We start from the raw sequence: 18,667 nt of genomic DNA, 5'->3' as shown, positions 1-18,667 counted from the left end.
AAAATTTTTTTACTTGAAAGAACAACTGATAAACTTCAGTTGTGTAGAATTGGGTATTTGCAGATATTTTTCTCAGATGAACTGAGATTGTCACTTCAAGAGAAATATCTGACATCATTTGCTGCCTGTAATAAAATTCAAGCTTTCATAGGAAAATTAGAATTTTAGAAAACTTATAATTGGCCGTTGTGAGCTTGACAGCATTTAAAATACTAAATGTGACTTTTCTGATGAGATGAATGGTTATATTAATGAATGTCATAAAAAAAAACTATTTCATTATATATCATAGTTAAAAGTGAGATCTTGGAAATACTAGACTAAACATAGGTGAATCTTTTTTTTTTTTTAGGTATATTTTATTGATTATATTGTCACAATAGTTCCATTTCTTTCCCTTTTGCTCCCCTCTGCACAGCAACCCCTCCCCCTCAGATATAGGTGATTCTTTAATATGAGTGAAAGTATTTTCTAACAGAAAATTAGGAAAGAAAAGATTGTTAAATTTGATTGCATTAAAATTAATGGCAAGCATATAAAAATGTTAGAAGACAAATGGTAGTAGCAGAACAAAAATATATGAGAAAGGGATGATATTCACAAAGCACACTGTACATTAATAAGAAAAGAATGTTTTGTCCTATCAGAAATATGTATAAATACATGAGGGGCAGTTCACAAAAGAAGACATACAAATTGCCAATGAATATGAAAAAATGTTAAATTTTATTTTTAAGTAAAGGTTTAAAATTAGATTTTACTTAATTTTTATTAAATTGGCAAATATTCGGTCGGCAGCCGTCCGTCTCGAGAGACGATGGCTGGTTCGATCTCCCAGTCAGGGCACATCAGAGAAGGAAAACTCTGACTCCAAAAAACCTCCGCTGCCTTGCGGCATACCTCTTCAGGGGAAAGGCTAAGGGAGTAAACCCCGACAGAAAATCCGGAGCCGGAGTCCCTAAGGCGGTTTGACGTTGTAGTCAACACCGGCAACTCCTGCGGCGCACCTGAAGCCAAGCTGTATTGACTCAATTGGCAAATATTAAAATTAAGAATAATTCCTAGTATTAAATCAGCAATTCTAGGTAGGTGGGAAGAATCTGGCATCTCTTGATGAAAGTGGCTATATAGGCCTGAGATTTTGTGCTTCAAAGAAAATCTTCTCTGAGATGCCTGTTAATCTAAGTTACAGGTTTTCACTACTACATACACAGTAAAATCACGTGGAAGCATTTATAAAAATACTGATTTCTGGATCTCCCAAATAGATGAGGTACAAAAGGTATTATAAGGAAATTATAATAAGCTATGGGAGCACAGAGGGAATGATCTCTTAACTATTGGCTGAGGAGTTTGAGAATGTTTGGACAATTAGTGTTGCCTGGGCTCAGAATTGAAGAGTGAATAAAAATTGCCATGTGACCCAGGAGCTGGGAGAGTAAGGGGTATGCAGAAAGAGGTAACTGAGAATTTGCACAGAAGGAGAAGCATGTGTAGTGGCTCAGAGCCACGCACTACAGGTCATTTAGAGATTTATAAATATTCTAGCAAAGCATTTATAAGTATTTCTAACAAAATACCTGGCATGTAGAAGTGCTAAGTGAATGTTTATTGCATTCATATTGTTCTCCACTTTCTACAGGGCCTGATACTTATAGACATGCAATTAAAAATAAATAAAAATTTCAAAATGAATACCTAGTGATGATGAGCATTTTGTCAAATTACATTCAGTGCTTCTACACGTGCATAGTATGACTATATTAGGAGAATAAGTCACTTGGAACTCCCTCCCTTGATCACATTTTACAGTTTTCTTCAGAGATGATTTTTCAATCCCATGTATACATCAGATTCAGCATCATCAAGACTTGCCCACGGTGGCTTTATTAAACTTTTTGTCCCCTTCTCTTTGTTGTGGTGTTGTATTGCAGATCTCAAAAATGTCATTTTTTTCCCCTACATACTTTTTGAATTTCCAAAAGCTGAACATTTTCATATGAAATCACATTGCCATTGTTAATTAGAAGATATATTTTCTCTGATTGTCTCAGAAGTGTTGGTATTACAGTTGGTTTGAATCAGGATTCAAACATGGTCCACACATTCTGGTAGTTTTGCTGCTTACTCTTAATCTAGAGTTTTTCCAATGTCTCCTTTTAATTTATGTGTTTTCTTCTCATTTACTTTTTGCAGAAACCAGGGCAGTTTTCCTTCAGTTGTCTGGCATTTTAGATTTGCCACTTTGCTTCCTTGTGGTGCCTTTAAATTGTTCAAATTCTTTGTGTTTTTGTAATTGGAAGTAAGCCCCCAGAGTTCTGCTATCCTTATGGTAGCTACTAGCCCCATACAGTTATTTAAATTTAAACTAATTAAAATTGAATAAAATTAAAAATGTGTTTCCTTGTTCTCATTTGCCACTTGGGGCTAGTGGATACTGAATTTACTAATTCAGCTTATAGAACCTTCCATCGTCAGAAAAGTTCTGTGTGATATTGCTACTCTTATTAGATTTAGCTTTGATTAGATGTAGGCCCATCTTTGTTGGCTGAGTACTTAGTAGGTGGTGCTTCGTGGTTGCTAAGATTGTCCGTTGGGTTTAGGTGGTGATAGCCTGATCTCGCCATTCATATATCTTTTCACAAACATTAATAAGAGTTTTGTTTCCTTTCTGAGTAAAATGTTATAATAGATAATTGAGAAAAACAGGTATAATTTTAAGTTTTTTAACAGTGGTTACACATTGTTACATAAAAGCTTGTACACAAATGTTCATAGCAGCATTATTCATATTAGCCAAAAAGTAGAAACAACCCAGATATCCACCAGCTGATGAATAGATAAACAAAATGGTCTATCCATACAATGTATATTATTCAGCCATAATAAGGAATGAAGGACTGATACATGCTGTAACATGGATGAACAGGAAAACTGCTGAGTTGAAGCCAGACACAGAAGGCCACATGTTGTGTGATTCCATTAATATGAAATGTCCAAAAAAAAAGAAAAAAAAAGAAGAAATGTCCAGGAGAGGCAAATCCGTAGAGACATAAAGTAGATTAGTGGTTTCCAGGGTCTAGGGAAAGAGAAGGAAGTGGAGTGGGTACAGGGTTTCATCACAGGGTGATGAAAATTCCTGGAGTTTAAAAATGGTGATGATTGCACAACCATGTGAACATACTTAAAAACCACCAAATTGTACACTTCCAAAGGGTATATTTTATATAATGAGAATTTGAAAAAGTCATAACCAGGAAATAAAACTGACTTCTAAAAATATCCAGAAGAGGAGTGATGTTACTTTGTGGTGAAGAAATTGGATTTGGGGGTGAGGGGAGCTAGAGTTTCACTGATTATATTAGGAAAGTCATTCATAATCATTGTAAATATAAAATCTTTTTCTATATAAGAATTTGCCAAGAAATTTGTGGAAAAATTAAGAATAACGATTGGAAAAAATCTTAAGAGAAGACTACTGTTAAATAGTACTTTGTAATCAAAACATGAACTGATTACTGGAGCAGGATGGAGTGGTTGTTCTCAACATGTTATATACCTTTTAACCTTAATCAACTTTGTATATACAGGTTAACATATTTTATTTACTGTATTGAATATTACCTTTAATCATTAACTTTTTATCCCTTCAGGATGATACGTATACAGAAAGCTACATTAGCACTATTGGTGTGGATTTCAAAATAAGAACTATAGAGTTAGATGGGAAAACAATCAAGCTTCAAATAGTAAGTAATTTTTGGACTAGAAGTTTTTATGAAATTATTTTTGGTAAATTTAAAATTTATTATTTTTTATTAACAAAATTAAATTTATAGTAAATTTATAGTATCTGAATCATATCTGTGATAGATTGTAGAATAAGAATTGTTCAGATTTAAAGTATCTAAGATTACCCTTCCTCATTGAATTTTCTACTCATAAAGCAGAGAAATAACATGTTTTAAGTCAAATTTGGTCCTAGTTATTATTTTTTTGCTTTTAATAGTTTTATTTTTAATTGTATTTATTTTTCCATTAGCATTTACCCCCCTTACACGCTCTATCACCTTCACCTATCCCATGGTCCGTGTTATTTTTCTTGTGCTTTTATCAATGGGGTCTAAGTTGAAGTTCACCTTGTCTTCTAGCGAGAGCATACTGAACATTACTTTATGTCTTTTACTGTGCAAAATATTGTGGAACATGAGAAGAAACCTAGGGGAAGGTTCTTCATATGTGGCTTAATTAAATACAGTTGACTCTTGAACAATGTGAATTTTAACTTCGCACATCCACATATACATGGGCTTTTTTTTTCAGCTGACTTACAGTTTGACTCTTGGGTTTATTTGACCCATGCAGTTCAAACCCGCATTGGTCGAGGGTCATCTGACAGTTGGGAAGCCATGTGTGTGGGGCAACTTAAGTTATATGTGAATTTTCGACTGTACTGATGATTGGTGCCCCTAACTTGTGTGTTATTCAAGGGTCATCTGTAGTTATTTAGTTCTGTTGTATTTTTAGATAGTATGTACCAAGTTTTAGAAACAGAATTTTATTAAAAAGCAACTTAGCTTTTCTAACCTGTTTTACAGCTCAGAGAAATGGATGCTGATTTAATTACTTGTCTACAGTTCCTGGCAGAACCAAGTTGCCCATAGCTCTGTCTTCAATATTTTGTGTACCTGTGCCTAGGCCCTTTATCTATCCTTATAGCCCCAACCCACATTAAAAATAGGCAGTTGTATGGTTCTGGGACTACCAGTGTGAACATACCTATCGTCTTTAAAAATATTAATTTCTTTTGGAGCTGGCTATTATTATTAGGTAACATAGAAAACCAGTGACTGTTCTTTCCATGGAATTGATAATACACTGAACTGGCAGTTCTGAATTTGGAGTCCAAAAACTTGGATATCTTCGTTCTGGTATTCACTGTTTAGGAAGTAATGGGTTAACTTACTTCAGCCTTTTTCCTGAGACTTGAGTTTCTTATCTCTGAAATGAGTGTGAAGATACTTAATTTACTAATTCATAAGGTAGCTGTGAGAACCAAATTTAATAGCTCTGTGTATATGTATATGTATATGAAAGGCCTTTATAAACTTTTTGGCAATACAGTAGTGCCCCCCCCCACGCCCCCAAATTTATCATGGGGGATTTGTTCCAAGACCCCAAGGGGGTGCCTGAAACCACAGATAGTACAGAACCCTAGACATACTTTGTTTTTTCTTATATGTATATACACCCTATGATAAAGTTTATAAATAAGGCACAGTAAGATGCTAACTGTGTACTGCAGTGAAAGATATGTGAATGTGGTCTCTCTCTTAAAATATGTTATTGTATTGTACTCACCCTTCTTACGATAATGTGAGATAATACAGTGCCTATGTGACGAGATGAAGTAAGGTAGACACGCTGGGCAAAGGGGATGATTCAGGTCAGGGGTGGGATGTAGTGTGATGGCGCAAGATCTCGTTGCACTGCTTAGAATGGCATGCAATTTAAGTTTCAAATTATTTCTAGAATTTCCATTTAAAGTTTTGGATCGCAGCTGTCTGTGGATTACTGAAACTGCAGGAAGCGAAACTGTGGGTACGGGGGTGGGGGCTACTGTATACAAATGTTAACTGATGATATGACATACCTCAGAGAGGTAATTTTTTTTAGTTGCTTCCTTTCCTCATATGACTGATGGGGGGGGGGTGCATTAAAAAAAGAATTGTGGATTTTGATGTAAGTTAACATACTTGATACTCCAAAATAGGACTTGCAAGGATATAGTTATGAGAGAGCTTGAAATAATTTAAACCAGTGAACAAGTTTACCTTCCATATTAAATTTTCCCCTATAATATGTTGGACTTTATACTTGGCACTATATTTCAGGTGCCAAGTATAAAGTTAGAGGCATGTCTCAGAAAGATGCACTGAAGCTGACTTGAAATGATTATGGTTATGTGTGATCATTGGTCTCCATAAGATTTGAGTGTATATTTATGAAAACATTCATATACTGCTACTTTCCTATACTGAAACAGATCTTAATAGGCCACTCAGTCAGTATTCCTTTCATCTTTGGTCAGAATTTTCTTTCCCTATTGGGTGCCTTTTAAAAAAAAAAAAATTTGGGAAGCTCACTAGCTTATCAAAGAAGCTAGTTCCATTTATAAATAATCTCTTAATTGTTAATTCATTATATTGAACTGAAGCCAGTTTCCTTTAACTTCTAGCTCTCTGTCCTCTTCCTTTTGGAGCTGCCTGAACAAGTTTTCTGTTGGCAGACTGCCCTTTATTTTTATTTAGTTTTATAGTTTTTCCTTTAAAAACAAATACCATTTTTTAATTTTTCATTTAGAGTTGACATACAATATTAATATTAGTTTCTGGTGTACAACCCAGTGATTAGACATTATATAACTTAAGTGATCATCCTGATAAATCTCGTACCCATCTGACACCATACATTATTAGAATATTATTGACTGTATCCCCATGAGTATTCTGTAACAACCAATTTGTACTTTTTAGTCCCTTCACCTAACCTCCCTCCTATCTGGCAATTGTCAGAATGTTCTCTATGAGTCTGTTTCTTTTCTGCCTTATTTTTTTAGATTCATTTGTTGACAGACATATATTTGATCTACTTTTTCTTCTTAAAGAAGACCTTTTCACATTTCAGTAATATTGGTTTGGTGGCGATGAACTCTTTTAGCTTTTTCATGTCTGGGAAGTTCTTTATCTTTTCTTTGATTCTAAAGGATAGTTTTGCTGGATAGAGTAATCTAGGTTGTAGGTCCTTGCTTTTCATCACTTTGAATATCTCTTGCCAGTTCCTTCTGGCCTGTAAATTTTCTGCTGAGAAATTAGCTGACAGTCTCATGGGGACTCCTTGTAGGTAACTGCTTTTCTCTTGCTGCTTTTAAGATTCTCACTTTGTCTTTAACCTTTTGCATTTAATTATGCTGTGTCTTGGTGAGGGACTCTTTGGGCTTTTCTTGTTTGGGACTCTGTGCTTCCTGAATTTGTGTATCTTATTTCCTTCAGCAGGCTAGGGAAGTTTTCTGTCATTATTTTTTCAAATAGGTTTTCAATTTCTTGCTCTCTCCTCCTTTCGGCGCCCCTATGATGTGAATGTCGGTATGCTTGAAGTTGTCTCAGAGGTTCCTTACACTATCCTCACTTTTTGGATTCTTTTTTCTTTTTAAGATTTTATTTATTTTTAGAGAGGGGGGAAGGGAGGGAGAAAGAGAAACATTGACATGAGAGAGAAACCTCGATTTCATTGCCTCTTGGATGTGCCTTGACTGGGGGGGACCAAACCCACAGCCCAGGTGTGTGCCCTGACTGGCAATTGAACTGGCAACCTTTCGATTTGCGGAACGATGCCCAATCAGCTGAGTCACATTGGTCAGAGCTGAATTCTTTTTATTTTTGCTGTTGTAATTGGGTGGTTTTCGGGGGGGGGGGGTGTGTTTTGTTTGTTTTTTGCTTCCTTATATTCCAAGTCACTGTTTCTATTCTTGGGTTCATCTAATCTACTATTGATTCCCTGTAAATTATTCTTTTTATTTAGTGTATCCTTCATTTCTGACTTTTTTATATGGTTTCCATGTCTTTTTTTAATGCTATTAAAAGTTCTCACTAAGTTTATCTACTTTTCCTCTTAAGTTATTGAGAATCCTTATAGTTTTGAACTCTGCATATTTTAGTAGATTGCTTGTCTCAATTTTGTTTAGTTCTTTTTCTGGAGTTCTGTTCTGTTCTTTCATTTGGAACTTGTTTCTTTGTCTCCTCATTTTGGCAGCCTCCCTGTGTTTGTTTCTATGCATTAGGTAGAGCTGGTATTTCTCCCGAGCTTGTTAGAGTGATCTAATAGAGTAGGCGTCCTGTAGAATCCAGTGGTATAGGCTCTTCGTTCACCAAGCTGGGCACTGCCGGTGCACCCCTCTGTGGGCTGTGTATACCCTCTTGTAGTTGAGCCTAGATTGCTGGTGGCATGTCAGTGGGAGAGATTTACCCACAAGCTGATGAGCTGCAAGGACTGCTATGACCACTGATGGCTTTGGAGGATCAGCTATGCAGGGGCCCACCCCTTGGAGCAGGACTTACCTTCTCTAGAGCTCTGGTGTCCACTTAGTTTGCTTTTTGAGTGTGTTGCTTGTGCAGGTGGTTGGGTGGTGCTTTGTTGTGGTCTGAAGTTGTCTACTGTGTGTGCCGACTCTGAGGTTTCCTGGGAGATGCTGTCAGAGGTCAGCTGCCACCTGTATTCTGCCCAGGGCCATCTGGCATGAGCTTACAAAGCCTTTTGAAGATGGCTGCTACTTGGTGCTGGGCTTGGAGATACCCAGAAGAGGCCTGCCTGCAAAGCAAGGCCACTGCTGCTAATGCCAGGTCTTGGGCCACTTAATGAGAGGTACAAGGCATGCCGAAGCCAGATGCTGCTTGTTTTGAGAGATTTTAGGAAGAGCTGAAGCATGAGCCAAGACAGACCATTCCTATGGAAAAGCCACTGGAAACAGCTTGGGTGAACTGGCAAGCTGGGTGGGGTGGGGAAACAGTGATAACCAGGCTGATGGAGACTCATATATGGTGCCCACCTGCCAGTTCTGTGGGGGAAGGGCTCAGAAAAGGAACAATGGCCACTGCCAACACTTCTGTCTAGGAGAAAGCTACCCCTGCAGCTCTTGCCCTCATACCAGACAAACTCAGTTCTTCCCCATATGTCCCTGGCGACTTACGAGCTCCTGCCCCATTGCTGGAGCTCAGGCAGTGAGTCTGAGTAAGCCTGTGCCTGGGACTCCAGAAGCCCTCTGTCTCACTCAGCCACAATCCCTGTTGGCTTGTACAGCCAGAAGTTATAGGGACTTCTCTCCTGGCACTAAAACCCTGGGCTGGGGGCCTGGTGTGGGGCTGAGACCTTCACTCCTCAAGGGGGAAACCTGGCAGCCAAGATAGCCCTGCCAATTTTTTTTTCTGCCACATATGGGTATGGGAGTAGCTGCATTTCTGCCCCTCCTAGCAGTCTCAATGTGGCTTCTTTGTATCCTTTATTGTAGGACTCTGTCAACAGTTCTGAATGATGGTGGTTCTGTAGTTTAGTTGTAATTTTGATGTGGGAGGATGAGAGTATCGCCCAGCCTGCCTTTTAGACCTTATCACAACCTCTACTTCTGAAGTTAGTTATTCCTTTCTGGAAGCACATTTTCTGAACCTTTTACAGTTTGAGTTACTCTTGCATTTCATTAAGTACCTTTTATTAAAATGTGATTCCTGAAATCAAATACAAGATATAGTCCAGCCAGTGTGTACTATGTGAGGAAAATCCACTAATTTGGACTCTGAATTTTTTCCCCCCTGTTGGACTTCACGGACTCATGACCTTTTTTCATCATAATCCAGTCAAGGATTTAAAAAGCACCTGAATTTACTACATTTGCTATTTCAGTTTGGATCTTACGGCTTTGAGTTTGTAATTTTTTTAAGACTTATACTTTGTGACTGTTGTTTTTAAATCTGAATGCTAGGTTTTACTTTTAACCCCATTACACTTCAAATTGATGGGCTTGAATTATCCTTACAAGTTTCCTAGGTCTTTCAAAATTATTGTGTTGATCTATATTTTAATTATTTTTTTAGCTTTTCAGCTTTGCCATCTGGGTCTTTTATCAGAGTTAGTGATTACAAAACATTCAGCAGGGCAGGGCAGGTGTGGAGTTCAGACCCACAGCATGAAGGCATCCATCTGCGATGGTCCATTGATGAAGCATTTATGGAAATGCTTACATTATGCCAGGCAATCAGATACAAGGTCACAGAGATAAATGATTACATAGCCTCATAGGAGGAAATCCCATTTCAATGGGAGAGACAAACATGGGAAAATCAGTTACCTTTTGATTATGAGGGGCAATGAGGATTATATACAAAGGGTGATCAATTACCTAGAAAGGTGCTGTTAGGATATGGAATCAGGAGAGTTCAGAGTGGTGAGGAGACATCAAAAATTTTACTCTTTAGATGCCATTGCTTAGCTACAATTCTGTTAACATTTATTCATAAACAGTTTCCTTGTGCTATATTTGTGCAAGGGGTTGGTGGGTGGAGAGGGAGAACTTTCTTCTGTATATAATCCTCATTGCCTCTCATAATCACAGTAACTGATTTTCCCAAGCTTGTCTCTCCCACTGAAATGATATCTATGTCTACAGTCAGGCGCTCTGCTGGGCATTTTACAAACATTAGTTCATTTAAACCCATTTAGCAATTCTATAAGGTGAGTGACACCTAGGATTTATAGATGAGGAAACAGGTGACTCTCTCTAGCATTAAATAACCAGGAACCTATATTTGATGTTTTGAAGTCAGGTTGGCTTGAATCCAAAGCTCATGCTTCTCCAAGGATATCCTGAAAGACTTGGATGCTCTTTACTGATACAGATCTAAAGTCTTCTGGGCTCTCAGGCTAGTACTTTTAACAAAAGCTGTTGTGACTGGTTTTTGTTTTAGATTAACAATGTTAACTTTATTTGCTTGATTTATTTCCCTGGAGTATGTTAAATTACAGACACTGCATTTTACTCCAAACATAGATTGGTATGCGTTCCTGTTTTACTATGTATCCATTAAGCTCATTTAACAAAATTGACATGAATACCTCAGTATTATCTAATACCAGCCTTTATTCAAATTTCCCCAAAATTGTACTTGTTTTTAACAGCTCTGTGTTAGCTGGGTTCTAGATAAGGAAGTATTTCACTGAGGGCTCCTGAACCAGTTTTTGTTTCTTTAATTTTGCCATTTAAAACAATAGAGGGGATTAATGTCAAGTTCACAGATATACTTCTAAACTTTATAATTCTCTCCCCCAAATGGCTATTGCATCTTAAATCTCCACTTGTCTTAAGCTTCAAGTACTTTTTTTTTTCCAGCAACCATTATTATTTCCCCGTCAAGATGTTACCTTTTACCAGTAGAGTAGGTAGCTATTCTCAGTATACTTTTCAAGAGGCCATTGTCTAAGAGCTATTTAAACAAAATTCTCATTGTCCTTGTTAAAACCAAGGCTTTTAAAATCTAACAATTGAGTTTCCCCTCAGTTTTTTAAACCCAGGACTTTAATGTAGTAATTTAAATAAGCATTTGTTTTTGGTATTTAAGCCTAAATGGTTCAAGTGTGGCAAATTGCTTTTAAAATGAATTTTATAAAAGTATTTTTAATCATCTTCCTTTCATTGTTTTCCCTAGGATTAACATAGTATCTTCCAGAGACGGTTAAAGTGCTATTTTTACTGGTAGTTACCTGAATGTAGTGTGTTAAAGGGGTGCCTTCCTAATCAAGTCAGCATGTTTCTGCCGTCATGCTGGATGTCTTGCACAGTGCTAAGGGCTGGCTGTGGAGAATATGAAAAGTATGACATAGTTCCTAATCTCAAAGAGTTTGTGGTATTGGTAGCACTACTACAAGCTCAACTGTAGGCACTACGTTCTTTTCTGGACCTTCATTTGGCAGTTACCATGCGATTTATTAGAGTGAACATTGAGGGCTAATGTTTTCCATATCAAATCCTGGTCATTTCTATAACTATGTAGACTAAACTGTTCTCCTTCCTCCTGGTCTTTTCCTCAACTCTATGTTAATGGAATTGTTTGAATTTCTTGATTATTTTCTAATAGTGGGACACAGCAGGCCAAGAAAGATTTCGAACAATCACCTCCAGTTATTATAGAGGAGCCCATGGCATCATAGTCGTTTATGATGTGACAGATCAGGTAAGTTTCAGGAGGAAATTGTATTACAAGTAGGAAGTTACTATTTGATAAATAGCCATCCATATTATTTATATGGCCAAAAGCTTTATGTGATTAACTTATTTGGAGGTGGATAAACATTATTTGGGTACCTAATGACTTGGTCAACCAAAATTTCATATTATTTTCCTTAAGTAAATAGAAAATTTGGTAATTGGTTTTATATTTGCTTTCAGGGGACTCTGGTTATATTTACTATCAACTAAATAAGTGATCATTTTGGCAAGAGTGTATTGGGAGCATTGGGTTGTTTGGTTTATACCATGTTCTTGGTGTTAAGTATTAACAGGAATTTGCCTGGTGATTAGACTTACCAGAATTGCCAAGATTACAGGTGTCTTCCATGAGTATATGGTTCAAAAACAGGATGAGCTAGAATAAGACTTTAGGAGGATAAACTAAAGATTAGCTTTTGAGGGGAGGTGGGTGTGTGTGTTAAGTATAGTGTGAAATATGTTTTGAGAGCCATAACTATTGTTCTGATTAGAAAATTAGAAAATTTCAGGGTTTTTTTTTTTCCTATCAAAGAATAAAATAAACTTCTAGAACTTATTTTTTCCTGTAGTAAATATTAAATGTCACCACAACTATGATATCATAGCTAATTAGGAGATGCCTGGAATCATAAGACTTTAGATTCAGTGCCATGAGAAGTATTGGGTGAGTGATACAACAGGAGGAAAAAATTGGTGCTAATTTCAAAACTTTCAGGTCATTACCGTGAACTATTTAAAAATGAAAACTTTCTTCTCCTTAGGAAATGAGCATCTTTACTTTGGACTCATTTATTTAGTAATATTTTTGAGTCTCTGGTAGTGCCAATAAGCTATCCATAAACTAAGATAATCAGATTTCAATTCAAATTTATCAAGTTTGCTTGAGCTATATAGCTTGATGCTGAGCTGTATTTCTCTCAAGTAAGGTATTTTTGCCCTCAAGCCTTCAGATTCTAATTTCTTATTCATTTAGGTATGGACAGTCATTTTAATATTATCAGGTCACTTCTTAGCCAACACTATAGTTGTTATTTTGTAGCTACAGTTGTTTCACTATATCTTCTTAGGTCAAGAGAGACACTTGTTTATTACTTGCTTCATCAGAGCAGTTGTTGCACTGCAGAGCAGAACTATATTATCATTCTTAAAAATGTCTGTCTTCTTAGGAATCCTTCAATAATGTTAAACAGTGGCTGCAGGAAATAGATCGTTATGCCAGTGAAAACGTCAACAAGTTGTTGGTAGGGAACAAATGTGACCTGACCACAAAGAAAGTAGTAGACTACACAACAGCAAAGGTATGTTTAAAAGTCTGATTTTCAAACTGAATGTGAAGGTGAACCACTACCTTGGCTTTTAAAATGTGCACTAGAATACTTTGAAATGACAGTTTTTTATGGTGCTTGTTTGGATTCAGTAAACTTAGTAGCCTTTCCTTACTGCCTGTTTTAGATAGAAATGCTTTCTATCTAAAAAGATTTTCCAATGTTTTAATTGTGCCTTATTATTCTCTTAGGAATTTGCTGATTCCCTTGGAATTCCATTTTTGGAAACCAGTGCTAAGAACGCAACAAATGTAGAACAGTCTTTCATGACAATGGCAGCTGAGATTAAAAAGCGAATGGGTCCTGGAGCGACAGCTGGTGGTGCGGAGAAGTCCAATGTTAAAATTCAGAGCACTCCAGTCAAGCAGTCAGGTGGAGGCTGCTGCTAAAATTTGCCTCCGTCCTTTTCTCACAGCAATGAATTTGCAATCTGAACCCAAGTGAAAAAACAAAATTGCCTGAATTGTACTGTATGTAGCTGCACTACAACAGATTCTTACCGTCTCCACAAAGGTCAGAGATTGTAAATGGTCAATACTGACTTTTTTTTTTATTCCCTTGACTCAAGACAGCTAACTTCATTTTCAGAACTGTTTTAAACCTTTTGTGTGCTGGTTTATAAAATAATGTGTGTAATCCTTGTTGCTTTCCTGATATCAGACTGTTTCCCGTGGTTGGTTAGAATATATTTTGTTTTGATGTTTATATTGGCATGTTTAGATGTCAGGTTTAGTCTTCTGAAGATGAAGTTCAGCCATTTTGTATCAAACAGCACAACCAGTGTCTGTCACTTTCCATGCATAAAGTTTAGTGAGATGTTATATGTAAGATCTGATTTGCTAGTTCTTCCTTGTAGAGTTATAAACAGAAAGATTACACTATCTGATTAATAGTTTCTTCATACTCTGCATTATAATTTGTGGCTGCAGAATATTGTAATTTGTTGCACACTATGTAACAGAACAACTGAAGATATGTTTAATAAATATTGTACTTATTGGAAGTAATATCCAACCGTATGGTGATAAGTATTTTAATTCTTATGGTTAAAGGAAAATAGAACCTTGCATTAAAACATCCATTTGTGTGTGCAACCAGGGCATTGTAGACCTACCTTAGAGCAGCATCCAATATGCTCTCCAGATAATATATCCAGTAAATGACCTAGGGAGGCTTCTGTGTTGGGTAGGTATTTAACAAAGTTCAGTGGTTCAGGAAGACTAAATTCTATGGAAAACAAGTTTAGGATGTATGCTCTCTATCCTGTTATCTCTGTTCCTTCTCTAAAATACTTCATTAATTCTTTTCTGTGGTAAAGGTGGAAAGCATCACATCTTTCCTAATTGGCAAGTGATCAGACTAACGCATGTGCTAATATTTCTTCATGCTCTGAGTCAGATGTCAACTATTATATCCTCCACGATTGTATAACTTAGGTTGGAGGAGGATTAAAGCATTAAAGTTGAAAGCAGGAAAAATGTAGTTTGATTGCCCTAATTTTAGAAATTATATCCCTAAAAATTAACCGAAAACACAAATGCTGGGTGGGGATTGTAAATGAGAGAAATGTATTTATTTCAGTGGAATTTTGCACATGTGAAAAAAATTGTTAAATAGGACCTTAAAGATTCTAGGGTTTGCTTTATTGTGGGAAACAAATCTTTTCCTAACACTGGCATTTTAAAGCGATAGAAATCAAAAGACTGTTTCCTTGGGGTTGTAGCCGCCAAAATATTTACTTAGGGGCTTGGGATGTGGTTGTTGGCAATACATTTTGTGGTGGGGTCTTTAATTCAATGATAAAGTTTAAATTAAAAACAAGCCAAAAATTTTAAAGGTTTTCTTTTTTTTTTTTTTGATTTTCACTAAACAGGCCATTGAAAATACATGGTACAAAAATAAGTGGAAAGATTACTGTAAAATGAAATTGACAGAATAAATATTCAATTTAATTTTCCATCTACGAGAATTTCACAATAAAAAATCATAGTTTACTTTGTATTATAGATGTGCTTGTTGGATCTATTCATCCTTACATAAGGCAACTGAACTCAAGTTACCAAATATCTGGGTGAAGAGGTGTTTCTACTTACAATACAATATAAAGGGGGAAAGAATCCAGAAACTATGTTCTAAAGTAGATAAATGATACAAATGTTAATGTGGTGGCATGCACTTCAAACAGCAAGTTCTTCAAACTGTCAGCTTATTCTTGGTGAGTTAGCATAAAACATTACATGGATTTATTTTAAGATGTAAGCATATTTACATACTTAGTTTCCCACATGACAGTCAAGACTGGGGCTCATTGCATTGCTTTTATGAATATGCCAGTAAATGCAGTCTTGAAAAAAATATATTCCCATTCGTACCCCCATTTTCAAGTTACTGTGGGCTTTAATAGTCCGTTCACTTAAGGAGAAATTATCACTTGTATTGTAAATGTAAGTGACTGCTATGAATTAGCTTACAAAGAGTAAGTTAAACCTAAGCAGTTCAGTCTCTGGGAAATCCTTGCAGAATGATAGCCGTTCTGGTCTGAGCAGCGACTTTCTATTCTTTGACCTTTGATTTAATTTCCGTTTAGCAAACATATATGTTGCCATTGCAGCATATTTTACATCAACCCTTTATGTTCCCATTTAAGCTTCAAAATAGCCCTGTGTTGACACTGTCTACAATCTGCAGTTTAGTTATGGAGCTGCAACAAGAACCCAGATCTTGAAACTGCTGATACAGTTCTTAGTACTGCAGCTTCCCTATGGACTTAAATTCTACTTATTTAAAGGGGCTACTAGGAAATTTTACTACAGGTAAAGTAGGGATTTCATGACCACACTTATGACACTGTAGACCACTGGTGTCCTTAAGGCTAATGTGTATCACTGTGCACTGGCCAGCCAGACTACTTGAATTAAGCTGGCCATGTTTGCTCATGGAAATGCTGCTGGCATCTTCCTAGGCTGAAACAGTTTTAGCTTCAGTTTTAAGAGGTCTTCAACTTTTTTTTTTTTTTTTTTTAGTATATTTTATTACGTTGTTAGTTGTCCCAATTTCTTTTCCCTTTGCTCCCCTCTGCCCAGTACCCCCTTTCCCTCCAGCAGTATGCTCCTCCCCCTTAGTTCATGTCCATGGGTCATGTAGCTAAGTTCTGAACTTATTATAGCACTGCTGAAGAAGTAATTAGCAGCTGTGTTGATACTCTTTTTGATGGCACTCACAGCTAGGTACAGAATAAGCACCCTTCAGTCACACCTTATTTCAAAGGAGATGAACAAAAATCTTGAGTTCATCTCTAGGTAAAGTAGTTACTTTTCTGGGAAATGGGGTACTTTGAAATAAAGCTCTGAAAATTTCTGTCATTACAGTTACTAGGTTGAATGGGAATAAATGGGATATGCAGCATTCAATTACTGTGACATCAGCCAGTGTGTTTCTATAGTGTTGTCATCTTCAGTTTCTCTTTGCTAACCAACAGACTCACTTTCATGCCTATCAAATACTAGTAAATAACTGGGTTTAACTTGCAACTGCTATCCTGTAACATTCTCAGTGGAAAGGCATGTACCAATTTATAGCCACATCAAAGAGAAGGTGAAATGTATCAATTTAAAAACAGAGGCTATTAGATATAACTTCCTTTTTAACCAATTCTAGGCTGTTAAGAATATTTTACATTTATAATTCTTTGCCAAGAAGGTGTTTTGTCTATTAAAATCCATGTATGTGGAACCAAGGTTAAGATGGAGAATTGTAATACAGGCAGAACCTTAATAGTTTCATTCTGATCATGCCCTTATTCATTATGGTAAATGACACCATAGAGGCAGCAGGCACTTGAAATACTGAATCTTATATATTTACTATTGAATTTTATATAATTTTCCAGTGACTGTGAATTCTGAAAACTTCTAAAGTAGGAAAATTACGTATAACAACAGGACTTTTGTTCACATGGAGGTGGGTGAGGTGATAAGATTATGAGACTCAGCCCTGGCCAATATGGCTCAGTTGACTGGAGCGTTGTTCCAGAGACTGAAAGGTCGCAGGTTTGATCCCCAGCTGGGGCAGGTACAAGAAAGCAACCAACTGTGCTCGCTTCGGCAGCACATATACAAGAAAGCAACCAACTGATGTTTCTCCTTCACATCACTGTTCTTTTTCTCCCCCTCTCCCTTCCTCTCTCTCTCTGAAAGCAATGGAGAAGGGGCAAGGGAGAGCGATGTGGGAAAAACTGGGACAACTATAATTGAACAACAATAAACTAAAAAACTACAAAACTAAAAACAATGGAGAAAAAAAAAGTCCTTGGATGAAGATTAAAAAAAAAAAAAAAATTTATGTGGCTCAGCCCCCAAAACTAAAGTCCTAAACTTCTTTTAAAGGAAGTAACTTGGTATTAAATCTTTTGTTCTGAGGGGAAATCAGAAGTCTGTTTATGAGCATAACTGTTTCAACATCACCTTCTTTTGGTTCAAGATGACTTGTTCCTCTCTTTAAGCACCATTTTAAAGCACCTTCCTCAAATGATAATCTGGAAGGAGTTTGAAAAAAGGTCTTTAAGCGCTTATCTCATATATTAAGTCGACTTAAGTCTTAGCGTACTACACAGTAATACTAAATCTATATGGGGGAAAATGCTTTCCTTCTTCCATGTTCATTCATAGCTCAATAGAAACGATAAGTGATTTTTCTTTTTGCAGAATCTGTGGTTACACCAGCAATGGGTGATCATTTTGCTTTAAAAAGCTATAGAATTGATGCTTTCAGTGGTTGATCTGTAAATTTATTTCTATGAAGGTACGTCAGCTCCCAAGCAACAAAAAGCTTCCTTTTTCCCCTTCACTGTTGACAGCCTTAGTTTACTAGGCTGTGTGAGTCTTATCTGTGCCCTTCCCTTCCCTGACCTTGGACTACTCTTGCACACCAGAGTAGGAAGGGAGGCATGCCTCCTCTGAGAGGGACCTTTAAGGTGGATCGTTAGTCCACAGCGTAATCGAAGCTCAACGGCAGCTCCCGAACTCCCTGCACATTTTCCTTTAAGGTATTAGTTTGGCAGAGGTGGGGATGGAGCCCTAAGTCCTGAAGATGACGGAAGGTCCTGACAGCCCAGACTGATTTGTAGAGGTTCTAGTTGTTCAGAACTGTCTTAACACGTTGCGTACCAGGGAATTTAAATGCCTTTTAGAAATGAGGAGAATTCTTGCCACCTGTACGCAATGTGTTAAGAATTTGATGAGTTAATTTTTATTCTAAAAATCTTCAAAGAGGGATTTATAAACCTAAGCTTCATTTTCTCAAAAGACCCAAGTTCCTGGCCAACCGTTCACTTTTTTTAGTTTCTTAGATCCTCTTGTATGCCTGAGAGTACTGAGTATTTGGTACCTTCTTTAAATGACCTCAGTACATGGATAGAGGGGGGAGGAAAAACGTATAAGCCTATGAGCATTATTTTATCAAAAACTGCAAAGCCACATGCTCTTTGTAGAGAAAGCACCCAAGGAATATCTTAGTTTGGAAGGATTCATTT

General features: G+C 36.8%; 1 protein-coding gene across 1 annotated transcript in view; it reads left to right on the top strand.

Annotated features, from left to right (window-relative positions):
- RAB1A (RAB1A, member RAS oncogene family) overlaps positions 1–14,973 on the top strand; it is a 35,647-nt gene extending 20,674 nt beyond the window's left edge. Inside the window, exons 3-6 of the mRNA XM_090281402.1 lie at positions 3,654–3,749; positions 11,682–11,777; positions 12,979–13,110; positions 13,329–14,973. Of these exons, the coding sequence (XP_090137528.1) occupies positions 3,654–3,749; positions 11,682–11,777; positions 12,979–13,110; positions 13,329–13,526 (522 nt within the window). The 3' untranslated portion in view covers positions 13,527–14,973. The remainder of the gene's footprint in view (positions 1–3,653; positions 3,750–11,681; positions 11,778–12,978; positions 13,111–13,328) is intronic.
- Positions 14,974–18,667: the final 3,694 nt, after the last annotated feature.

This window comes from Furipterus horrens, unplaced genomic scaffold (genome assembly GCF_987537825.1).
Source record: "Furipterus horrens unplaced genomic scaffold, mFurHor1.1.pri manual_scaffold_6, whole genome shotgun sequence".
NCBI lineage: Eukaryota > Metazoa > Chordata > Mammalia > Chiroptera > Furipteridae > Furipterus > Furipterus horrens.
This window is presented reverse-complemented; position numbering and strand designations above follow the sequence as displayed.